Below are 22,545 nucleotides of genomic sequence, written 5' to 3'. Positions count from 1 at the left end.
TTGAGCATCATGAGGAGATGCGCCCCCTATTTGAGCATCATGATGGGATGCGCCCCCTATTTGAGCATCATGAGGGGATGCGCCCCCTATTTGAGCATCATGAGGGGATACATCATGAGGGGATGCGCCCCCTATTTGAGCATCATGAGGGGATATGCCCCCTTTTGAGCATCATGAGGGGATACGCCCCCTATTTGAGCATCATGAGGGGATTCGCCCCCTATTTGAGCATCATGAGGGGATGTGCCCCCTATTTGAGCATCATAAGGGGATGCGCCCCCTATTTGAGCATCATGAGGGGATGCACCCCCTATTTGAGCATCATAAGGGGATGCGCCCCCTATTTGAGCATCATGAGGGGATGCGCCCCCTATTTGAGCATCATGAGGGGATATATGCCACCTATTTGAGCATCATGAGGGGATGTGCCCCCTATTTGAGCATCATGAGGGGATATATGCCACCTATTTGAGCATCATGAGGGGATATATGTCACCTATTTGAGCATCATGAGGGGATACGCCCCCTATTTGAGCGTCATGAGGGGATATATGTCACCTATTTAAGCATTGTGAGGGGATGCGCCCCCTATTTGAGCATCATGAGGGGATACGCCCCCTATTTGAGCATCTAGAGGGGATGCGTCCCCTATTTGAGCATCATGAGGGGATGCCCCCCTATTTGAGCATCATGAGGGGATGCGCCCCCTATTTGAGCATCGTGAGGGGATGCGCCCCCTATTTGAGCATCGTGAGGGGATACGCCCCCTATTTGAGCATCGTGAGGGGATGCGTCCCCTATTTGAGCATCATGAGGGGATGCGCCCCCTATTTGAGCATCATGAGGGGATGTGCTCCCTATTTGAGCATCATGAGGGGGCGCATCCCCCTATTTGAGCATCATGAGGGGATGCGCCCCCTATTTGAGCATCATGAGGGGATGCGCCCTCTATTTGAGCATCATGAGGGGATGCGCCCCCTATTTGAGCATCATGAGGGGATGTGCCCGCTATTTGAGCATCATGAGGGGATACATCATGAGGGGATGCGCCCCCTATTTGAGCATCATGAGGGGATATGCCCCCTATTTGAGCATCATGAGGGGATATGCCCCCATTTGAGCATCATGAGGGGATGCACCCCCTATTTGAGCATCATGAGGGGATACTCCCCCTATTTGAGCATCATGAGGGGATGCGCCCCCTATTTGAGCATCATGAGGGGATGCGCCCCCTATTTGAGCATCATAAGGGGATGTGCCCCCTATTTGAGCATCATGAGGGGATGCGCCCCCTATTTGAGCATCATGAGGGGAGGCGCCCCCTATTTGAGCATCATGAGGGGATGCGCCCCCTATTTGAGCATCATGAGCCCCCTATTTGAGCATCATGAGGGGATGCGCCCCCTATTTGAGCATCGTGAGGGGAGGCGCCCCCTATTTGAGCATCATGAGGGGATCTGCCCCCTATTTGAGCGTCATGAGGGGATGCGCCCCCTATTTGAGCATCATGAGGGGATGCGCCCCCTATTTGAGCATCATGAGGGGATCTGCCCCCTATTTGAGCATCATGAAGGGATACGCACCCTATTTGAGAATCATGAGGGGATGCGCCCCCTATTTGAGCATCATGAGTGATACGCACCCTATTTGAGCGCCTTGAGGGGATACGCCCCCTATTTGAGCGTCATGAGGGGATACGCCCCCTATTTGAGTGTCATGAGGGGATACCTACCCATCATGAGCAGATATTCACAAAATTTCTGCACCTTTAAGATTTGCACTTTTGGTCACATTGCCACAGCCACCACTGTTACACCAATAAATATACATATTTTTTATATATATATTTGTTTCAGTGTAATGTACATAATTGTCCAAATAAAAGATAATCATTGAAATGTGATGGGCTGTGCTGGACATTTTAAGTAGAAGGACCTTTAATTTTTTTGTGATGTATATCATTGAGAAAACTGTGATAAATATTTGATTATTTCGCCCAACCCCCATTAGTGGCCTTAAAACCAAGGCCACTAATGTGTAGTATCAATTTACTGAGTGTAGAGAACAAATATTTTCAATGGAGAGTTTCAGTAGTGTATAAACATTGGTTTCAGCCTGGTCGAGGTAACCATTAATATTCTTGAGGATTTCAGGGCAGTATCAAATGCTGTTCCCATTTAACCTGTTCTAGTTTATTGCAAACTGGAGCCTGTAAGTCCCCTCTGCAACACCAGGTGGAGCAACTGCAGATTTTCATTGTGTTTTTGCTTAAAGGGATAGTTCACCTAAATATAAAAATTCTTCATTAATTCACCCTCATGCCCTTCTTAACCTGTATGACAGTTTTTTCTTCTGTTTAAAAAAAACATACTCAAATATTATTCATCCATACAGTGGAAGTTGATAGTCAACAAAACCGTCAACAAAAAGTCATGGAACTACATGCAGGTGAGGAAATGATTGCAGATTTCTCATTTTTGGCTAAACTATCCCTTTAAGCAAATACTTTTAAGTCTTTTGATGACTTTTTAGGATTTAACTGGTTGTTTTAATTTTATTATCAATTTTCTTATCAACCCCAGATTTGAATTATAGCTACCATTTGAATAAACCAATACAGATTCAAATTTGGTCTGTAAGCCTGATCCATTACAAACCAAAACTGACTTTATTTGAACCATTTGTTTTATTCACAACCAGAAAGAATTTGAGAAAGAATTTTGGATTCTGATTATTCTGATTTTTTGTTCTTTATGCCAAGAATTTCCACTAACTTAGGAGACTTTTTTTTTTTACTTGTTATATATATATATATATATATATATATATTAACTACTACCAAATGGTCATTATCAAGCTACATAAGGATATTTTCAGTTTCTAATGACAAAGATTAATGCCAAGCCCTCTGTGTCCATTTGCCTGCATGTCAGATATTTGATCAGTCATTGGGTGTTTGTTGCAAAGTCTCACCCATGTGAAAGCTCTCCCAATCATATATAGAAGTCAAGTGAGGCAAGAATACATTGATTGAAAGCCCAATGTCAAATAATCCGATATTTTGTTCTCACGCAAACGACCTACTTTGCCAGTCAACAACATGCAGTCAAAATGGCATTTTAGAGGCTCTTTAATCATTTTATTTTTAGTGCTGTTTCGGCATATACATATAGTATAACATTTCAATATTGGTTCCCATGAGCATAAATTTGAAACTGATCCAAAATACATATAATATTTTTTGTCTGATGAAGGTGAACTTATCTTTGAAACAAAAAAGTTACAGAAAAAAGCGCTGTACTTCATTTCGTATTTACTAATTTTTCTTAAAAATGACACCCTAGAATGCATTAATACCAGTAAATGAGGTTTAAGTCATAACTGTGCATGTCACAGTTTATCCAGCTGTTTTATATTTAATCTAAAATGTATATAAATAAGATAAAAACATTATTGAACAAAACAAAATAAGAAAATAGGGTAACTTTATTTTACAGTGTCCTTGTTACATATGTTACATGTACTTACCATAAGAGTAAATTATGCATTATTACATGCAATTAACCCCAAACCTTAGTCCTAACCCTATAGTAAGTACATGTTGTTAATTATTATTACTCAGTATTAAATGTATAATTACACGTAAAGTGTAACCGTAAATAGTCCTTTCTCTCTTTAGGGGTTCGCTTTAACTCGGGTTACGCGTGCTGAGTGTTACATCGGATATTTTTATGCAATTATGCACCGGTTATTGCATTTCAAATGCCATGAGATTCTACAATACACTTGCATTTCTAATGTAATATTTGGTGAAGGGCTGAAAAACTAATTGCATTATACTGTTATGTAGAGAGTGTCATAAGGGAAATGGATAATTAGGCAAGCCATTGTATGCATATGAGTTTCTTCGCCTCTATCCCTTTAAGAAGAGCGAGGAGAGCACGAGTGGGGGAGGGGAACGGGTTGGGGTGGAACAGTCCTGTAATGAGCATATTCTACAGACACTCAGCATCATATGGCTTCAGACCATCATGGATACACACCTTTAAAATATGCACGTGAACATGAAGGAGAGGACCAAAGACCAGGACTAAACTGATTTTTGACGCTTTTATCCAGTCTTCCAGGAAAGAAGCTTCACCTCTACACCGCAGAAGGGAAAAGAGAGCGAGATCGGGCAGCATTTGGGAAAATTCTGTGTCAGATTGATCTTATTTAACACATAAGCGAGGAAATGCTGTCAAAAACATGATCTAGAGGGAAGGCCGTGACAGCATCCGTGCTTCGAGTCTTCAGATGCTCTCTTGTATTCCTGTATTTCTGAGAGCGGTGTGTTTGGGGGCCGTGTAATGTCTGATTGAGTGTATCAATGCTGCTGCTGCTGTGTGGATCTTTTCGGCTGTGGAAAATAACTAGGCCTTGTTTGCCTGCTGATCTCCACGATCGAGGCTGTGTGTCTCAGCCTGTTGGGAACGAGCGGAGAAGAAGGGAGAAGCTCGCCATCTGCTTTCCCGTTAGCATGCACAATAAAGACGTCCATTACCAAAGGCCGTGCACAAACCGGCAGGAGCTATAACATTAGGATGGTATAGCCTAGAATCTTTTTTTAACCCCTTTAAAAACGCATGAACTGCTTTTTTCCCGATGCACACAAAATCTACTTGAGGAATATTGGGGCAACACTTTCTGCCTGGTTCATCTAAGTCTTCCTTTCTTTCGTGCATCTTTCCACAAGATTTGGCTAAACCTGTTTCATGCATGTCCACTGGAGGCAGGTTTGACTTTGATGATGGGGGGTCGTACTGTGGAGGGTGGGAACAGGGCAAGGCTCACGGCCGAGGGGTTTGTACGGGCCCACAGGGACAGGGGGAATACGCCGGAGCCTGGAGCCATGGGTTCGAAGTTCTTGGAGTTTACACTTGGCCCAGTGGGAACAGTTACAGAGGAACCTGGGCTCAGGGAAAGAGGCATGGCATTGGCGTGGAGAGCAAAGGGAGGTGGGAGTATAAGGGCGAATGGACACAAGGGTTCAAGGGAAGGTATGGGAAGTTGGAAAGCACTAGTGGTTCCCGATACGAAGGCACCTGGAGCAATGGATTACAAGACGGATATGGATCGGAGACCTACTCGGATGGAGGTGAGAATCCAATGGCATCCTCTATAGCAATGCTATACTAACCATATATAAATAGGCGTATACACGATGATTCCTATAAGTTGATCTGAACCGCTGTGCTTCCAATCACATTCATTTGATAGTTCAATTATTTCTAGCAGTGCTGACTTGTGGAAACTATCCATATATCGGTGCACACAAATAAATAAATTTCAGCTTTGAAAAAAAAAACTAGGCATTTTTTCATTTAAACATTCAAAATCTCTTCTGTGAGCACTTAACCTCATAAAAATAAAAAATAAACATTTTTCTTGAATCCCTCGTTTGGCTTATGCTACTCTAAGCAATATCTGAAACTTTGTATTTTGAGCACTTCTTGGGTTGTTTGCCTCTTCATGACGACTCGCTTGCTTTAGTCCTCATTTGTAAGTCGCTTTGGATGTGATTCCTGTAAGTTGATCTGAAAGGCTGTGCTTCCAATCACATTCGTTTGATAGTTAAATTAGGCAGATGCCTGAAGCAAAACCAATGGAAAACCACTTATCTTTGCATGTGCATAAGCAAATACACATATTTTCCCTTCTCTATTTTAAAAATATATACATATTCTGCGTTAGACTAAACTGGGAAGGGTCATGGCACACATATTGTTAGTTTAACTGCTATTGCTCTGCTCATTTGTACGTCACTTTGGATAAAAGCGTCTGCTAAATAATTAAATGTAATTATATGACATGTGAGTTGTAATAAACATCTACAAAGTCAAAGGAGAAAACAGCAGTTCAGTATTAGTCAACAGAAAGCTCTCCTTAAGTGTAAAACACTGACTTATGATACGACTGCTTTGCTAGTTCATATTCTACAGCATGCTTAAATAACATGCTTTAAAGGATAACATTTCACCATATGAACTGTAATTTACAGCACACACGCCTCTGGACAGTATATCACCATGGAAACCGACCGTCAGCAGGTCATTGTGTCACTAGAGACTCTTTTCTGTGCTCGCTGTTTGGCTGTTTCACATTCTTGTGTAATCATTCCTGACGTGCTACTGAGATCAATGCGGAAAAGAGTGGTATACTGTGATTTGGGCATGAATCATGTCGTTTAGACACGCGAAAACATAAATAAAAACGTTTATGTTTGCGTCACACGACAGGCGTCCTCTTTATTTTTGAAAGATCGGGTTAGACTTGCTTACATCCAAAGCTGAATGCGATCGATGCTGTCCTTTATCAAACAACAGCGAGAAACGCGTGTCAAATATTTCAGCACCCGGGACAGTTACTGTCGCTCGCGGAATCGCGTCTCTGTATTAAAGAAAGCACAGCTTCACGTTCGTTCGAAAACGGAATCTCATCTTTTCTCGAACGTTCTAAAATATCGTGAAAAGTCTAAACGGTTAAAGTATTCATTACTTCAATGAGCTCATTGATTCTGCCTTAAATTATTACATTCATTGTTTAAATTAATACATTTTAAGCTCACTGTGATATTGTATATTTACATTTCTGAAATGCATGACTTAGACAGTTTCCTCTGAGAACAGATCACTGTAAATTTTAATATGGACTTTCTGTAAAGCTGCTTTAAAAACGATGTGTATTGTCAAAAGTGTGATGCAAATAAATGTGAATTCAATTAACACAAGTCACTTCTTATATTATACTGGTCAATATAAATGTGTATTAACTAGTGTGAGTAATTGCAAATGTTAATTAGTTGCTATCGATTTTAAGATACTAACTACTGTTATATAAAATAAAAATTCACCCTGTCTTTTGTTTGTGCACGCACATTTCATTTCTATTTTAAACAGAAAATGATATAAAATGTATATATTTTTTACTTGTTTATTAGTGATGTATAAACAGGTCACAACACAGTGTGACATTATTTTAAAAGGTTAACAATGAACTCTGGATCCTTTTTGTTGATGCAATGAGGTTAAAGTGAAAAATATCCCATGATTTGCTCACCTTCAAGCCATAGGTGTGTATGACTTTCTTCTTTCAACCAAACACAATCTGAGTTATATATAAAAAAATATCCTGGCTCTTATGGATGCACTTTTTTGGGGCTTCAAACCCTAAGGTACCATTCACTCCCATTATAAAGCTAGGAAGAGCCCGGATTTTTTTATATATATAATTCTGATTGTGTCTGGCTGAAAGAAGAAAGTCATACACACCTAGGATAAATTATGGGATAACTTTCATTTTTGGGCTTTAAGCCTCCATAAAAAAAATGAACAAATATAAATAACAGAGTCACAAGCACAAAAAAAACGTTGCATTTAAGTTAATATTTATTCATGATTTTCACTTAAGCAAAGGGTATCTTATATCCTGTTAACTTCTGGCATTTAAGAATATAACACTATAATAGCCCCCCCCCCCCCCCCCCCCCCCCAAGTCACATGTCACATGGGTATATTTGTAGCAATAGCCAACAATACATTGTGTGGGTCAAAATTATCGATTTTTCTTTTATGCCAAAAATCATTAGGATATTAAATAAAGATCGTGTTCTATGAACATATTTTGTACATTTCCCACCGTAAATATATAAAACATTTATTTTTGTGAGTAAATGCAGCACAATCGTGAACATAAATGCACAACTTTAAAGGCGATTTTCTCAATGTTTCGATTTGTTTGCACCATCAGATTCCAGATATTCAAATAGTTGCATCTCTGCCAAATATTGTCCTATCCTAACAAAACCATACATCAATGCTTATTTGTTCAGCTCTCTGTTGCTTTCGCAGGCTATGTACATTTGCAATGTTTTAAACTTGATTGCATGTTAAATCAAATTAGCTTTTTGCCATTGCACACAATGACCACATGAATCAGTCAAATAAGGACAGCACAGTGGTGTTGTTGTCATTTAGTGTTTTTGGAGATGAAAAGGGGCTTGTACAAGTGATATGAATAATGATATGATCTTTGCTCTCTGTTGCTTGTGCAGGCACATACCAGGGCCAGTGGTTGAGCGGGATGCGTCACGGTTATGGAGTGAGACAGAGTGTGCCTTATGGCATGGCAGCCATCATCTTCTCCCCGATGTGCACCTCCATAAACTCCCTACGATCCGATCACAGCGAGGGAGCCCCGACTCCAGAAGATGGCTCCGGTGTCAGTGGCGTATCTGGCAGTCCGGTGGGGCGAAGTGGCTTCGTACTCTGTGCTCACAGTGAAGCCGACAGGCATAGAAAGAGGAAAGGCCGATTCCGACAGTCTATACTCAGTGGTTTAAAGTTGCGAAGGTCCGAGTCCAAAAGCTCTCTGGCGAGCCAGTTAAGCAAGCAGAGCTCGTTCTGTAGCGAGGCCGGTATGAGCACCGTCAGCTCCGCCGCCTCAGATATTAACTCGAACATCAGTTTAGGTGAAGCAGAGGCAGGGGGAAGCGTAGATGCCACTGTCACCGAAACGTACGCTGGCGAGTGGAGGAATGACATGCGATCGGGTTGGGGTGTAAGTCATCGCTCGGATGGGCTTCACTATGAAGGTGAGTGGTTTGGGAACAAGCGGCACGGATATGGTTGCACCACCTTTCCTGATGGAACCAAGGAAGAGGGGAAATACAAGCAGAATGTTCTGGTGAGTGGCAAGCGGAAAAACCTAATACCACTCCGGACCAGCAAGATCCGGGAAAAGGTGGATCGTGCCGTGGAAGCGTCCGAGAAAGCTGCGGATATAGCCAAGCAGAAGGCAGAGATCGCATTGTCCAGGTAAGACTCTCTAAAGAGTCTCTAAAATGTGTGATGATCCAGAAAGAGTTACTGAGATGATCATTTGAGCAAGACACAACTGTATAAATCCCAGTCCGAGCTTGCTTATGGTTATAATGGTAACACTTTACAATGAGGTTCATTAGTTAACATGAACTAAGAATGAACAATACTTCTACAGCATTTATTAATCTTAGTTAATGTTAATTTTCAACATTTACTAGTACGTTATTAAAATCAAATGTTGTATTTGTTAACATTAGTTAATGCACTGTGAACTAACATGAACATATTAACTAACATTAACGAAGATTAATACAATTCATTAATTAATAAATACTGTAACAAATGTTTTGTTCATTGTTAGTTCATGTTAGTTAATACCATGCGGCAACCTGGCAAAAAGTCTCTCTCTTGAAACCAACACGAAACTGCAATTCATCGACTAGCCACTAGAGGCAGGCTCTAAAAGAGACTCAATCCCATAGACCCCCATGTTAATTTGCCCAACTTTACAGCAGAAAAAAAAAATGTTTACAGCCTGGTACAAAAAGTGGTTTTGGTCTATATAGCTAATTTTGCCCTTCATGACAACTGTGAGAGGGGTGCATTTTTTTATAACTCATCCGTTTAAATTATATTAAGCCTTAAAGTTCTGCATAATTAAGGGCGTGGCCACTTGAGTGACAGGTGGATTGTTGCTGCTGTCACTACTAGTCTGTTAGCGTCACGTCACCTCAGCTAATCCGCCTCTTTGCCCATTTTCGGTTATCCGGGAGTGACGCGCTGCCAAGATGACGACGACCGGCTCCGCCCACTTTGGGCTTCAAAAATGCTCTTCAGAAATACTACGGGTGACGTCACAGACACTACGTCCATTTTTTTAATGTTCCTCATGTTCTCAGCTCTCCTAATTCCTAATGTTAACTTATGAAGCTTATTGTAAAGTGTTACCATTAAATTTAGCCTTGGAGGAACGGATGCATCAAATTGAAATCAAATGCTTCAAATTGAAATCAAATGCTATTGGCCCAGACTTTCTTGCTCTGTTTGCAGGATGAGCCACGCCCGAGGAAAGGCCGAGGCTGGAGAGGGAGTCGCACTGAGAGCCCTGGAGGAGTGTCGTCTGGCCCGGGCTATAGCCAAAGAACTGTCCCCCTCTTTCCATCACTATGGGAACGGTCAGTCAAAAAAAATCAATAAATAAGAAATCGTCTCCGGTTACTTTCGTAACCTCGGTTCCCTGAAAATCAGGGAACAAGACATTTACGTTGATGACGTAGTATGGGAACTCCTCCCCTTCTTCACTTCTGCTGAAATCTTATGGGCTAACGCCAGCTGGAGACAGCTGGCCAATTGACGCAAAATATGCAAATACTGACACGCCTGCTGGCAGTATAAATTGCATACGCGCGTCAACCGCATCAGAATACGACTGAACGCTCGAATGAACAAGCGACACGGCTTCGATGTAAATGTCTGCCTTTCAGGGAACCGAGGTTACGAAAGTAACCGGAGACGTTTCCTTTCAAGGCAGTCACTTCGACATTTACGTCGATGACGTAGTATGGGAACTGTGTCAAATCCCGCCGTGGAGCAGTGAACCCACCCACTCGAGAATGACAGAACCCTCATCCAATAGCTGTGCTACTAGAAATACGAGCTCCTGATAGGGCGAAGCGAGCCAATAGCGCGCTTTCTAAACCTCATCAAAATTTGCATATCCCAAGCAAATGAATAGAGGGAAGTCTTGCACTGAATCATTCAGGGCAGAACAACACAGAGTAATAGCAAGTGTAATACACGTCAGCAGCGAAGCGGCGACTATTGCATAAGCACAATACATAAATCAAGCATTCATGCACAACCTGAAGGCTCAGCTCACCGAAAGCACTTGAGACGCAATAGAAGGTACATCCAACTTATAAAATCTGGCGAACGTATTCTGAGAAGACCAGCCAGCAGCAAGACACAAGTCCCTTATAGACATACCTCTGGACCAGGCCCACGAAGAGGCGATCGCCCTCATCGAATGAGCCTTAATGTTGAGGGGACAGACCACCCCCTGGCAATCATAAGCCAAGGCAATAGCATCTACAATCCAGTGAGCAAGCCTCTGTTTCGAAACTCCACGTCCCTTGTTGCAACCGCCAAAGCATACAAATAGCTGATCCGATTGACGAAAAGCAGCTGAGCGAGTCATATACATCCGTAAAGCCCTGACTGGGCAAACAGCGCTCTGAGCATCAGTATCACGCGAGACTTACGACTCAGAAGACAACGCCGGCAGTAAAACAACCTGCGCTTTGAACGGAGTACTGAGTGACTTCGGAACGTAACCCTGTCTTGGCCGAAGAGTGACATTACAATCTCCCGGTCCAAAACGAATGCAGTCCTCGTGAACCGAGAACGCTTGTAGGTCCCCCACACGTTTCGCTGAAGCAAGAGCGAGAAGCAAAGCAGTTTTCAGGGAAAGCTACTTGATCGCAATCGAAGCCAGTGGCTCAAACGGTGGAAGAGACAGAGCCCTCAATACTAGGGCTAAATCCCACGGCGGCACAGAAGGCGATCGTGACGGACATAATCTCCTAGCTCCCCTGAGAAAACTGATCACCAACGCATGTTTACCGATCGACTGTCCTTCGATCGGGGGGTGAAACGCAGAAATAGCAGCCACATACACCTTCAGAGTGGACGGTAAACTCCCATTATCCATCCTGTGCTGAAGGAAGCGTAGAATATCCGACACGGTGCAATTACCCGGGTCAATACTGATATCCTGGCACCATTTAGAGAAAACTTCCCATTTCAATTTGTATAAACGCCTAGTGGATGGGGCGCGCGCCTCAGCGATAGTGCTCATCGCTCGAGAGTGCAGAACGTCCCGCTCATTCAGAGTCCCCAGTTCGGGGCTACGAGAATCACAGACGCTTTCTCCTCCCTGATTTTGCATAACACTGTAGGCAGAATCTTCACCGGAGGAAAGGCGTAAAGTCTGGCTCTCGGCCAGCGCGAAGTCAAGGCGTCGTTCGTCCGTCCCAAGGGGGAACAGGACAGCGAGAAGAACGCCTGGCAGTGCGTGTTCTCGCTCGAGGCGAACAGATCGACTTCCGCCCTCCCGAACCGATCCCAGATCATCTGCACCGATCCCGGGTGAAGCCTCCACTCTCCATGAGGAATCCCATTCCTCGAGAGCATATCCGCTCCGCGATTCAAAACACCGGGAATATGCGCTGCTCTCACGGATAGAAGGTGCCGGTCTGCCCACAGCAGGAGACTCGCCGCCTGCTCGAATAGGAGTCTGGAGCGCACGCCTCCCTGGCGATTTATGTATGAGACCACCGACATGTTGTCGGTTCGAATCAGTACATGCTGACGCTCTAACTGTGACCGGAAGGCTTTGAGGGCTAAGGATACCGCCATCAATTCCAAGCGGTTTATATGCCACTTTCGCTGCGACTCCGTCCATAAGCCTGAGGCAGTCGCGCCCCTGCACACTGCTCCCCAGCCTGAGGTTGATGCATCCGTCAAGACTGCGGTGCGATGCGCCACGGTGCCCATCGGAACCCCTGAACTGAATAATGCTGGGTTTTTACCAAAGTGCGAATGCAGCTGCGGGTGACCGTGATGCGCCTGAGTCCGGACGACCACGCCCCCTGAGGGACTCGGAGCTTCAACCAGATTTGAAGAGGGCGCATATGCAACAGCCCCAGATGACACACTGGGGAGGCTGCCGCCAACAGACCTAACAGCCTCTGAAATTCCTTTAGTGGCACAGACCTGCCCGGTCTGAAACGGTCCAGAGACAATGTCAGAGACTTTATGCGCTCTTGAGAGAGATGGGCTCGCATCGTTATTGAGTTCAAGCACACTCCCAGAAATGTTGTGGTCTGACTCGGTGTGAACACGCTTTTCTGTTCGTTCACACGCATCCCCAGCGAGTCCAGGTGACGAAGTAGTATTTCCACATGACCGATTAGCACCTCTCGCGAGTGGGCTAGAATCGTCCAGATAATTTAGGATGCGCATTCCGCTCGACCTGAGGGGAGAAAGCGCCGCGTCCACACACTTCGAAAAGGTGCGGGGGGCAAGAGCCAATCCGAACGGGAGTACTGAGTACTGATAAGCTGTGCCCTCGAACGCAAACCTCAGAAAGCGCCTGTGGCGCGCTGCTATCTGGATATGAAAGTACGCGTCCTTTAAATCCACTGAAGCGAACCAATCCCCGGGACGAACTTGCGCCAGAATCTGCTTCAACGTTGTCATTTTGAACGCGCGCTTGTGAAGTGCTCGGTTTATGGGTCTCAGGTCCAGGATCGGACGGAGACCCCCCCCCTCTCTTGGGTACCACAAAGTAGCGGCTGTAGAAACCGCTCTCCCTCTCGTTCGGGGGAACCGGTTCTATCGCTCCTTTCTCGAGCAGACTGAGAACTTCCTGTCTCAGAACGGGAACGTTTTGGGGCAAAGTTAATGACGGGATCACGCCGTTGAAATGGGGTGGTCTGCGTCTGAACTGAAGCGAATACCCGTGTCGAATTAAGCCCAACACCCACAGTGAAATGCCCGGAATTGATTCCCACGCACCCAGAAAATGACTCAGAGTGCGTGCTCGAACTGCGGTCATAGCCGCCCCCAGTGTAGTGTTTAGACTGGAGCCGCACTCCCGCGAGGCTGATAGCCCTGGTGGGAGTGCGGCTCGCAGTGGGCTGAGTGTAGTGCTGGCGATCTCGTGCCCATGAGATGCCATTATAGTCATCGAGTGTGACCCTGCGCTGTCTCGTGAAAGGGTGGGTGACACAATGTGAGGTGTAAGAGGAAGAAAAAGCTCTTTTTGTGAAGGGATACATGCTTTTATGAATTTTTTGGAACAAACAACATTCACACATATGCAATCGTCGCTCAACTGAACATGAGGGACACGATGCATAAGAACACGGCGCTTGGAGGCCGGTCCTCCTTCGCGCTCTCTCTTCCTCTTGGCCGCTCCGTCAGGAAGAAGGCTTTGACGCGGAGGGGGCGCGCTGACCTTCCCTCGGCGCGGGCTCCTTCTCTGGCCCTGGCTCTTTCTCCCGGGTCCCGGCCACTGTCTGCCCCGGAAAGCGCGAGCATCCGGCTCGGTGCGAGGCGCCGCCGATTGTCTCACCGAGCTCTGGGGCTGGCTCCGGGTAGCCGATGACGAGCGCGAACGCTGACGAGCCGGGGGCGCTCGACGCGGGATCACGTGGCTCATGGCTTTAGCGCGTTTCTGGGTCTCCGAGAAACGCTCCGTGACAGCCTCCACCGCGTTCCCAAAGAGACCGGCTGGGGTGATGGGAGCATTAAGCAAGGTTTTCCGGTCGGAATCCTTGACATCAGACAGCGTCAGCCACAGGTGTCTGTGGAGGACGACCAGAAAACCCATGGAGCGACCGATGGCTTGCGCTGAGCGTTTGGTGGCCATCAGCGCAAGGTCCGTAGCTGAGCGGAGATCCCGGATGACGTCAGCGTCAACAGAGGCGACGCCATCCAGGGACTTAAGCAACTTCGCCTGGAACACCTGTAGAATAGCCATGGCGTGGAGAGCTGATACTGCCTCTCCTGCCGCTCCGTACGCCTTATCCGCTTGGTGGGCCGTGAACCTGCAGGGATTGGACGGCAGGCTGCGGTCCGCGCCCAGTGCAGACGTCGATGGGCACAGGTGAGTGGCGACGGTCTCCTCGACGGGCGGCATGCGCACGTAACCGTGGGCTACAGCCTCGTCTACATGTGCGAACAAGGACTGAGTGGCAGAGTGGGTGCGCGCCGACTGGACGACTTAACCACGTGTTCGTGGACGTCCGGGAAAAACGGGGTTTTCCCTTCGACGCGGCCTGACGGCGGCTCGACTGAAGGAACCACGTGTCCAACTTGCTCTTAGCTGGCTCATCCAGTGCGTCCCACGAAAGGTCCAACTCGCGACGGCCTTAGTAAGGACCCTAAAGAGCTCCTCCTGGAGGTCAGGGCTCCCTTGCTCGGGAGGTGCGGCCTGCTGGGATCCCCAGTCCTTCTCCGACGCTGAGAGGGACATGGCGTCCTCTTCCTCGCTAGCTCCAAAGGAGATGAAATCCGCGACGTCACGGGGGGGGCGGAAGCTAGCGTCCGAGAAGCTGACGGCGTCGAGCTCCCTTTCTCTGGGGGTGGGTGGGCCCACCAGCGGCTCGCTGGCGGCAGTGGGCCCAATCCCTGCAGCTGCTCGAGCCGTTTCTCTCCTGGCCTTAAGGGCGCTCACTGGCATGTCCGCGCAGTGGGCGCACACGAGGTCGTCCGACAGGGCCGTCTCGGCGTGGGCCAGGCCCATGCAGGCGACGCAGAACAAGTGGGTGTCGGGCGCCACGATAGGCCCCGAGCACAAGTTGCAGATGGATGCCATCGGATGCCAAAGACAGTGAGGTATCTTTAGATGCACCTTCGACGATGGCGAGTTTTTGTAGAGTATCTTCCAATTCGAAGCACACGTCGATTTGAGCATGAAGAAAAGGATTCTGATGCGGTTGACGCGCGTATGCAATTTATACTGCCAGCAGGCGTGTCAGTATTTGCATATTTTGCGTCAATTGGCCAGCTGTCTCCAGCTGGCATTAGCCCATAAGATTTCAGCAGAAGTGAAGAAGGGGAGGAGTTCCAATACTACGTCATCGACGTAAATGTCGAAGTGACCGCCTTGAAAGGGAACTATTCTGTAACATACAGTACATGGCATCATTGAGCAGGATATCTGTAATGCACTTAAGAATGTGACCCTTACTATATTACATGTATTTTTACTAAACTCTTTCGCCACCAGCGTTTTTCGAAAAAGTTGCCATGTCATCATTTTCACAAAAGTTCATGGCCCCTGAATATTTTGTTGTACACTCTAAAAAATGCTGGGTTGTTTTAACCCAATTTTAGGTCAAATATGGACAAACCCGAACGTTGGGTTAAAATTTTAATCAAAAAAATTAACCCACTGGCTGGGTTTGTCCACATTTGACCCAAAGTTGGGTTGAAACAACCCAGCATTTTTGAATATCTGAACGTGCAATATATATATATAAAAAAGAACAAATAGTCTGCTTTTAAACAAAAAACGGTTTTATTCTAACTTCATGCATTCTTTTTTTATCAACAATTGAATGTTGGCAAGTTTCATAAAAAAAATTAACATTTTGAGCAAAAAGCTGATAAAATCACGTTTTTGTCAAAGCCTACGTCTGGATGGGATTCAGAACGATGATCAAAACACAGATGGAGTCGATCGAGTCCATCAACACCCCTAAAGCTCCTGTAACTCGTCCTGGGTCACGAGTTACATTAGGCAGTTTTGATTTACCGTAAAACTTCAAATAGTAGCCCGGGCTTTTATTTACCCAAATCGTCGAACTGCACCGGCTTGTATTTGAGACAGGCGTCTATATGGGACAGGCCTTTATAATTTAGTGTTGAGATGTTGTTCATTGAGTGTATAGGCCTGTCTCTAATCCCTAAAATTCTCCAAATGCTCCACGTGAAACTGCGGTCTTCCGACCTTTTACTATCGCGTCAATTGATTTTGATTAATATGCGCGAGGGAGAGAGAGCAAGACAGCGCTCGTGTTGTTTGAAGACGTGAGTGCGCGCGCGCGGCCGGGGCGCTCTCTCTCTCTCTCTCTCTGCTCGTAACGCGCCCTGTCAAGCGGTCATTCTATTCTACATCGATCAAAAAAAGGCTTTGGAGGGACAAAAATTTACTTTGGCGGCCGACAAAAAGCGGGCGATCTGGCGGTTTTAGAGGATTAAATACAACCCGAAACTAAAAAACAGACCCGGCCTCTATTTGAGACCGGCCTTTATTTACCCAAACCTGCTGCCACACCAGGCGTGTAAAAGAGACAGGCGTCTATTTGGGACTCGGCTATTATTTGAAGTTTTACGGTATATGTTGTTTAATGTTAATGATCGCGTTATCTTACATATGCTATAGCTTGTTTCTGCTTTTTCTTCACATGTCTTTGATCTGGAGATTCTGTACTCTTTCAGAAGATGTGTAATAGCACCCTCCCCCCCCCCCCCCCCCCCCCCCCCCCCCGTGTAACAGTGAAAACACGTAAATCCGTAAAATTAAGTCAATAGAGGGGAAAAAGTTAACTACAACAAATGCGAGTAAAAATCGGTGTTGGCGAGTGTATGAAACAGTGTCAATCGTCAGTTGGCCAGTAAAATTTTTATGAATTCTAGCACTGCATTGTCGTGAGAACATGAATGTGAACAAACATGAACGACGCTCGGGAAAGGTAGCTCGATTCATTATTCGTGAGCTGTGTGGGATGTTTAAATATCCAAAGCGCACTCCCAGAAAGCCGTGTCTCAGACAGTGCGCAAATACTAAATTGAGCTCTCTTTCATTCCTTCCTGCACTTAAACGGACAAATTAACCCAAATTATGTCAAAAATGCCCATCTCTGCGATTAGTCGGTTACGTGTTAAATGAACATAAACAGTAAAAATAGAAAACGCATGTGTATCATTATATTGGATGTGTGCATTCGGTCTTAAAGTAGCCTAATATTCCTGTGTTTTTAATGTTAAAATAGCCCTCACTGCTCTTGACTGAATAACTTTTGTAATTTTCTAAGGATTAATCTATGTTTCATTTATACAGTGAAGACTATGCAGTGTTATTTTACATATGATTAGCCTACTTTATTAAATTTCTGTACCTGAATATATCATTGTATCATTGTATTTATTTATGCTATTGCTTATAATTTGATTATTATTCGACAAAATTCTGTGTGAAGGCAATCTAACTTTGCCAAAACACCTCTGTAGATCGAGATATTATTTCAGAATGCATTATTAATTTGACTATGTCCTATATTTCTGTTTACTAGGACTGGAGTGCCAGAGACCGAAGCATCAGGACCGGAAAGAGAAAGACCTGGAGGGGGTCTCCACTGGGACAGACAGTCTTGAGCTCTGCACACCAGACACAACACCCCCGGCCCAAACGCCTGACCTGAGCCCGGTTCTGAGTAGCCCCTCCTCACCCCCCTGCAGTCCACCTACTCATCGCACTAGGAACGCTTGTTTCATGCGGCAAAGTGCTGTGGACGAACAAGGAGGGGCAGAGATTCAGGTTCTAGTCGAAGGTAGAGGCATGGACACCATGAGAGCTGGGGCCAACAACTGGACTGCTGAGATGTATCCTCACAGAAGAGGGAGCAAAGGAGAAAGCAGTCGCTCCACAACGCCATCCCTTCTGGAAGAGGAGATCGGTCACATAAATGGACATGAGAACTCCTCAGCTCATCACCCATGGGAGAACGGCTCCTCGAATCACAAGCCCATTGAGCATATGGCCCCTGAGAAGGTCTGGGATCAAATGTCCTCCGGTCAAAAGCCCTGGAAGAAGCATGTTTCCTTAAATCAAAAATCCAAGGAACATACCATTTCCAGGAAACAAGAACGGGAGCATAAACCATCCAATCACAAGTCTGTTGATTGCGACTCTTCCAAGTTCAAACCACAGGTGCACATATATTCCAATCACAAGTCCGCCGGTCATAACTTATCCAATCACAAGACCAATGAGCATGCTTCCTCCAATCACAAACCAAAGGAGTTTATTTCTGCACACGAAAAACCACACGTTTCTTACCATTATAACCCCCAAGAGCATGTTTCCTCCTATCACAAACAACACGAGCATGTCCACTCCAACCACAAGCCAAGAAAGTCCTTTACTAATCATGCGATTGGTGAGTCTAGCTTGAATGCATACCAGCTGTCAGATCGTGAAGCCAACAACTCCACTCTGGAATGGACTGTTGAAAACAATTCCCAGTGGATCTCTTCCCATTCACATCTGCAGGAGAAAGAAGGGGAAAATGATTATCGGGTTGACATGAGGTTCCAGCCCCTAGACTCCGTTTCCCAACAGAACTTTGGCTCTGGCACGAAATGCTCGGGTCCCCAAGGGCACAATTTGCAGAGACTACGTCAACGAAACCACGAAGGCAAAGAATGGGGTCTTGCAGCCAGGGAAGGTTCGATGGACTCTGTGCAGATGCTCGACACCTTGAATGTTGGGGTTGACGTGGAGGAATGGCCTTTGCACAGGGACATTACTCTTTCACCCCCTTTAACGTCTTCTCCAGAACCACTGGACCAAGAACTAGAGCATCTGAACCTGATAAAGGCAAACTCAGTAAGTAAACAGTGTGATGACCTCTGGGAACGAAAGGTGATGATGTTCTGTATAATACTTTGTACTGTATACCAGTGGTCCAACGCTATCTCACGACCAATTCGTACGAGTGATTAAAAGGTGACTAATTCGTACGAATTCGTGCGATTTGTCTAAACTCACGTGACGGGTAGGTTTAGGGGCGGGGTCAGGGGTAGGTTATTCGTACGAATTCACACGAAGTAGCCACCTTGTAAAATGCGTACGAATTGCCGTGAAATCGGGTTGGGTGGTCTCAAACTCATCTCCTGGAGGGCCACTGTCCTGCAGATTTGTGCTCCAACTCTAATTTAACACCTGGACCAGCTAATCAAGGTCTTCAGGATAACTAGAAACTTGAGGAAGGTGAGTTGGAGCTGGCCGGATCTTCATTCTTCAGGTCCAGGAGCTGAATTTGAGACTCTTCGCGTGTCGGTCAAAAATGACCGATTTTTTTTTTTTTATGTACTACATTTTAGTTCGATAATGTTTTTTTATTTAATATTTTGTATTTTTAGGGGATTTTATGGTACTAAATTATATTTACACTGTATTTAAAATCCATTTATTCACTTTCTGAGCATAGACCTGAAAATTTCATTTCCAACTTAAACTGTCGTAAATCTTGAACGCTGTAGAGCACAGACTTAAGTTTGATCTGTTTTCAGAGATTACACTTGGCAGATTATTGCTGAGGGGAAAAAAGTAAAAAAAAAATGAAATTTAAAAAGGTTACCGGATTGTACGTTTATTGTTATTAAAAATGCACAAAAATATTATTTTCAATTTTTATTTATGAAAAACCCGTTTTACTGCAGGAAAATCAAAGCCATAAATATAAACAAGTTGTGTTCCAAATTTGAGCTTGATATCTCAAAAAATGAGCTTTCAGTGAGATTTTGTTTGTCCGCAGTACCAAAAGTTTCCACTAGATGAAATTCGTCTCCCATTCATTTCGAATGCGCTCATTTTTTACCTTGAGGAGCACAAGTGGGACTATTTTTTTCAGGCCCATTTAACCATTTCAAATGATGTCCATGATTTTGTTTTGTGTTCACACAGCAAGCGCCAAAACCTTTACCAAGTTTACCATTCCGATCAAGTAAAAAAAAAAATGCCCGAAAAGCACCAGAGGGTTTAGGAGCACATAACATTAAGGTTCTGGTAGTAAAAAATAAAAATCACATTAATTTTCCACATAGACCTTTCAAAACACACATACCATGAGCTCTGAGGTGTTTAAGTGATGATATATGCTTCTGTAGAAGCCACAATGCAATTTTTCAAACAATTGTGTTTAGTAAGTCAGTATCTGGTGCAGAACTACACTACCCATAATTAAGAAGAGAGCTCCACCAATCAGAGTCCAGCATAGAAATGCAGTCACTCCAAATACACTCACTCCCATAAAGCATTGTGAATGACATGCACAATGCTTTAATCAGTCTGACTATCAAGATACAAGAGTTGTATATTTAACAATAATATTGTATTTTTGTATATAGCCTATTAACTGTCAGTGTCCCAGATTTTATCGTATCATTTGAAAGCTTAAACACTCAAAATTCATCCTGTGAAAACCTTTAATGCCTTTTAGTGGGATACATTTTTGTGATGTCCACTTTAAATTTGGAATACAACATCATTTTTAATTATTTCTGAATATATTGTTGTGGTTAATCAGATTTCAGTGCTGGTTGGTTTCACTCAAAGCTTAAAACTCTGTATACATTTTCTTTTATTCTATTTGCAGTGTCACATGCATCTAACATGGATCTATGCTTTTAAGAAACTGATCTTTTGAAATGCTACATTTAGTGTTACAAGGAATAAATAAATAAAATTATACTTTTTAATGGTTTAAATTAGTGCTGGGCAACGATTAGTTGTGATTAATGCATCCAAAATGAAAGTTTGTGTTTAGATAATATATGTGAGTGTACTGTGTATAATTGTTTTGTAACTTTTATTTTGGATGCGATTAATCGTTGCCCAGCACTAGGTTAAATACGTTTAAGTTTAATAAATCAAATAAAATGCTACTTTTTAATGGTTTAAACATGTTTAAGCTGGTGATGTGATTAAAAGCCTTTGAATGTGCAATACCATATTTCTAATGGCAACATTTTACTCTCTTTCTACAGGGCTCCAGCTCTATCCTGGTGGTCTTGGTGATATTACTCAACATCGGTGTAGCCATTTTGTTCATTCATTTCTTTATTTAATCAAATGGCCTATAGAATGTCAATAACAGCATTGATCAAGAGTAAGATATGCACACAATGCACACTTAGCACCACTTCTTAATATAAGGAACCCAAAAATTACAGTAGTAAATGTCTGTGTAAGTTGGGCAAGTCCATGTAAATTGTAAACTTCTTTTATGGTTCGATTTATTATATAATTCCATTATAATCCATTAGTTAACTTTGCTTACTTTTTTCCTCCATTCATTCACAATAAAGGTCCATTTACAATATTCTGTAGAACTGAAGTATTACGCACATTTAGGTTTTTAATATACGGCTCGTCTGATATGTTTTACCACAGTTACAAAAGGTTATTTCACCTTTTTTCTTTTCAAATGCACACCAGGCCTGAGACATTATTGAGTAGCGCGATTTTGAAGATTAAAGACGGTCTTGTGGTTTTATGTACTATGATATAGTTGATGTAAGGTGCAGTTCACACTAATATATAACCACCTCCCACTGTATTCCAGGGTACAGCCCTATATGATCGCTGCATACACTCATCGCATCATCCATATAAAACAACTTTCTCATCTACATACCCAGATTTGACACGCACACACACACACACACACATGGTAACAGCTATCTTCAAGGGCTTCATCATTCTCATTCAACTCACACACGTCTAATCAGACAAGCCTGCAGAATACTTTCCACACTCACAACAATCACTGAATTTCAGCACAATCCAGTCGTGTAGTTCGTGTTTCGATGCACCGAAAACACATTCATCATTGACACAATGCTATGCTAAAGCAACTTCTGTGTTTTCTCGTACACCACATGATGTCACATCTGCTATATGACATAAAAGTACAACAGAGGTGCAGCAGTGGTTGAGTAATCCGGCTAATACTCGATAAAGTTTGAGACTGTTTTCCAATATATTATTCTATACTACTGAACATATTTTAACAAGTTTGCAAGATATCATTGATATGCTGAGTGCCTTTTTTAATTGAGAAACCATCCCAGCGAGCAGGTTATGTACTACAGGTGACAGCTCATACAGAGGTCACGTGAAACGGTTTGTCTCTAACCCACCCAACCTTTGAACAAATCAAGTTTTGGCTTAAGAACTGAGCCCAAGCCTGTGGAGATTTTTACAGCATGTTTGTTAGCCTGTTCTCTTCTGCTGTTACTCTGTGTGATTTTCTGCCTGTCTCTCTGTCCAGCAACTTAGATAACAATTGGGACTGAAAGCAGTGTAAAAATACCAGCTTATGTTTCT

At 44.1% G+C, this 22,545-nt stretch overlaps 1 protein-coding gene across 1 annotated transcript; it reads left to right on the top strand.

Annotated features, from left to right (window-relative positions):
* The first annotated feature begins 4,714 nt into the window (after nucleotides 1–4,714).
* Nucleotides 4,715–21,856, top strand: jph3a (junctophilin 3a). Its single transcript, XM_056265723.1, has 5 exons — nucleotides 4,715–5,137; nucleotides 8,093–8,855; nucleotides 9,912–10,036; nucleotides 17,726–19,041; nucleotides 21,204–21,856. The coding sequence occupies exons 1-5, from the start codon at nucleotides 4,759–4,761 to the stop codon at nucleotides 21,282–21,284; spliced, it is 2,664 nt and encodes an 887-aa protein (XP_056121698.1). The 5' UTR covers nucleotides 4,715–4,758; the 3' UTR covers nucleotides 21,285–21,856.
* Nucleotides 21,857–22,545: the final 689 nt, after the last annotated feature.

Source organism: Rhinichthys klamathensis, unplaced genomic scaffold, assembly GCF_029890125.1.
Source record: "Rhinichthys klamathensis goyatoka isolate OS25496 unplaced genomic scaffold, OSU_Roscu_1.1 h1tg000240l_1, whole genome shotgun sequence".
Taxonomy (NCBI): domain Eukaryota; kingdom Metazoa; phylum Chordata; class Actinopteri; order Cypriniformes; family Leuciscidae; genus Rhinichthys; species Rhinichthys klamathensis.
Note: the sequence above shows the minus strand (reverse complement) of the source record. Positions and strands in the feature narration are given on the sequence as shown.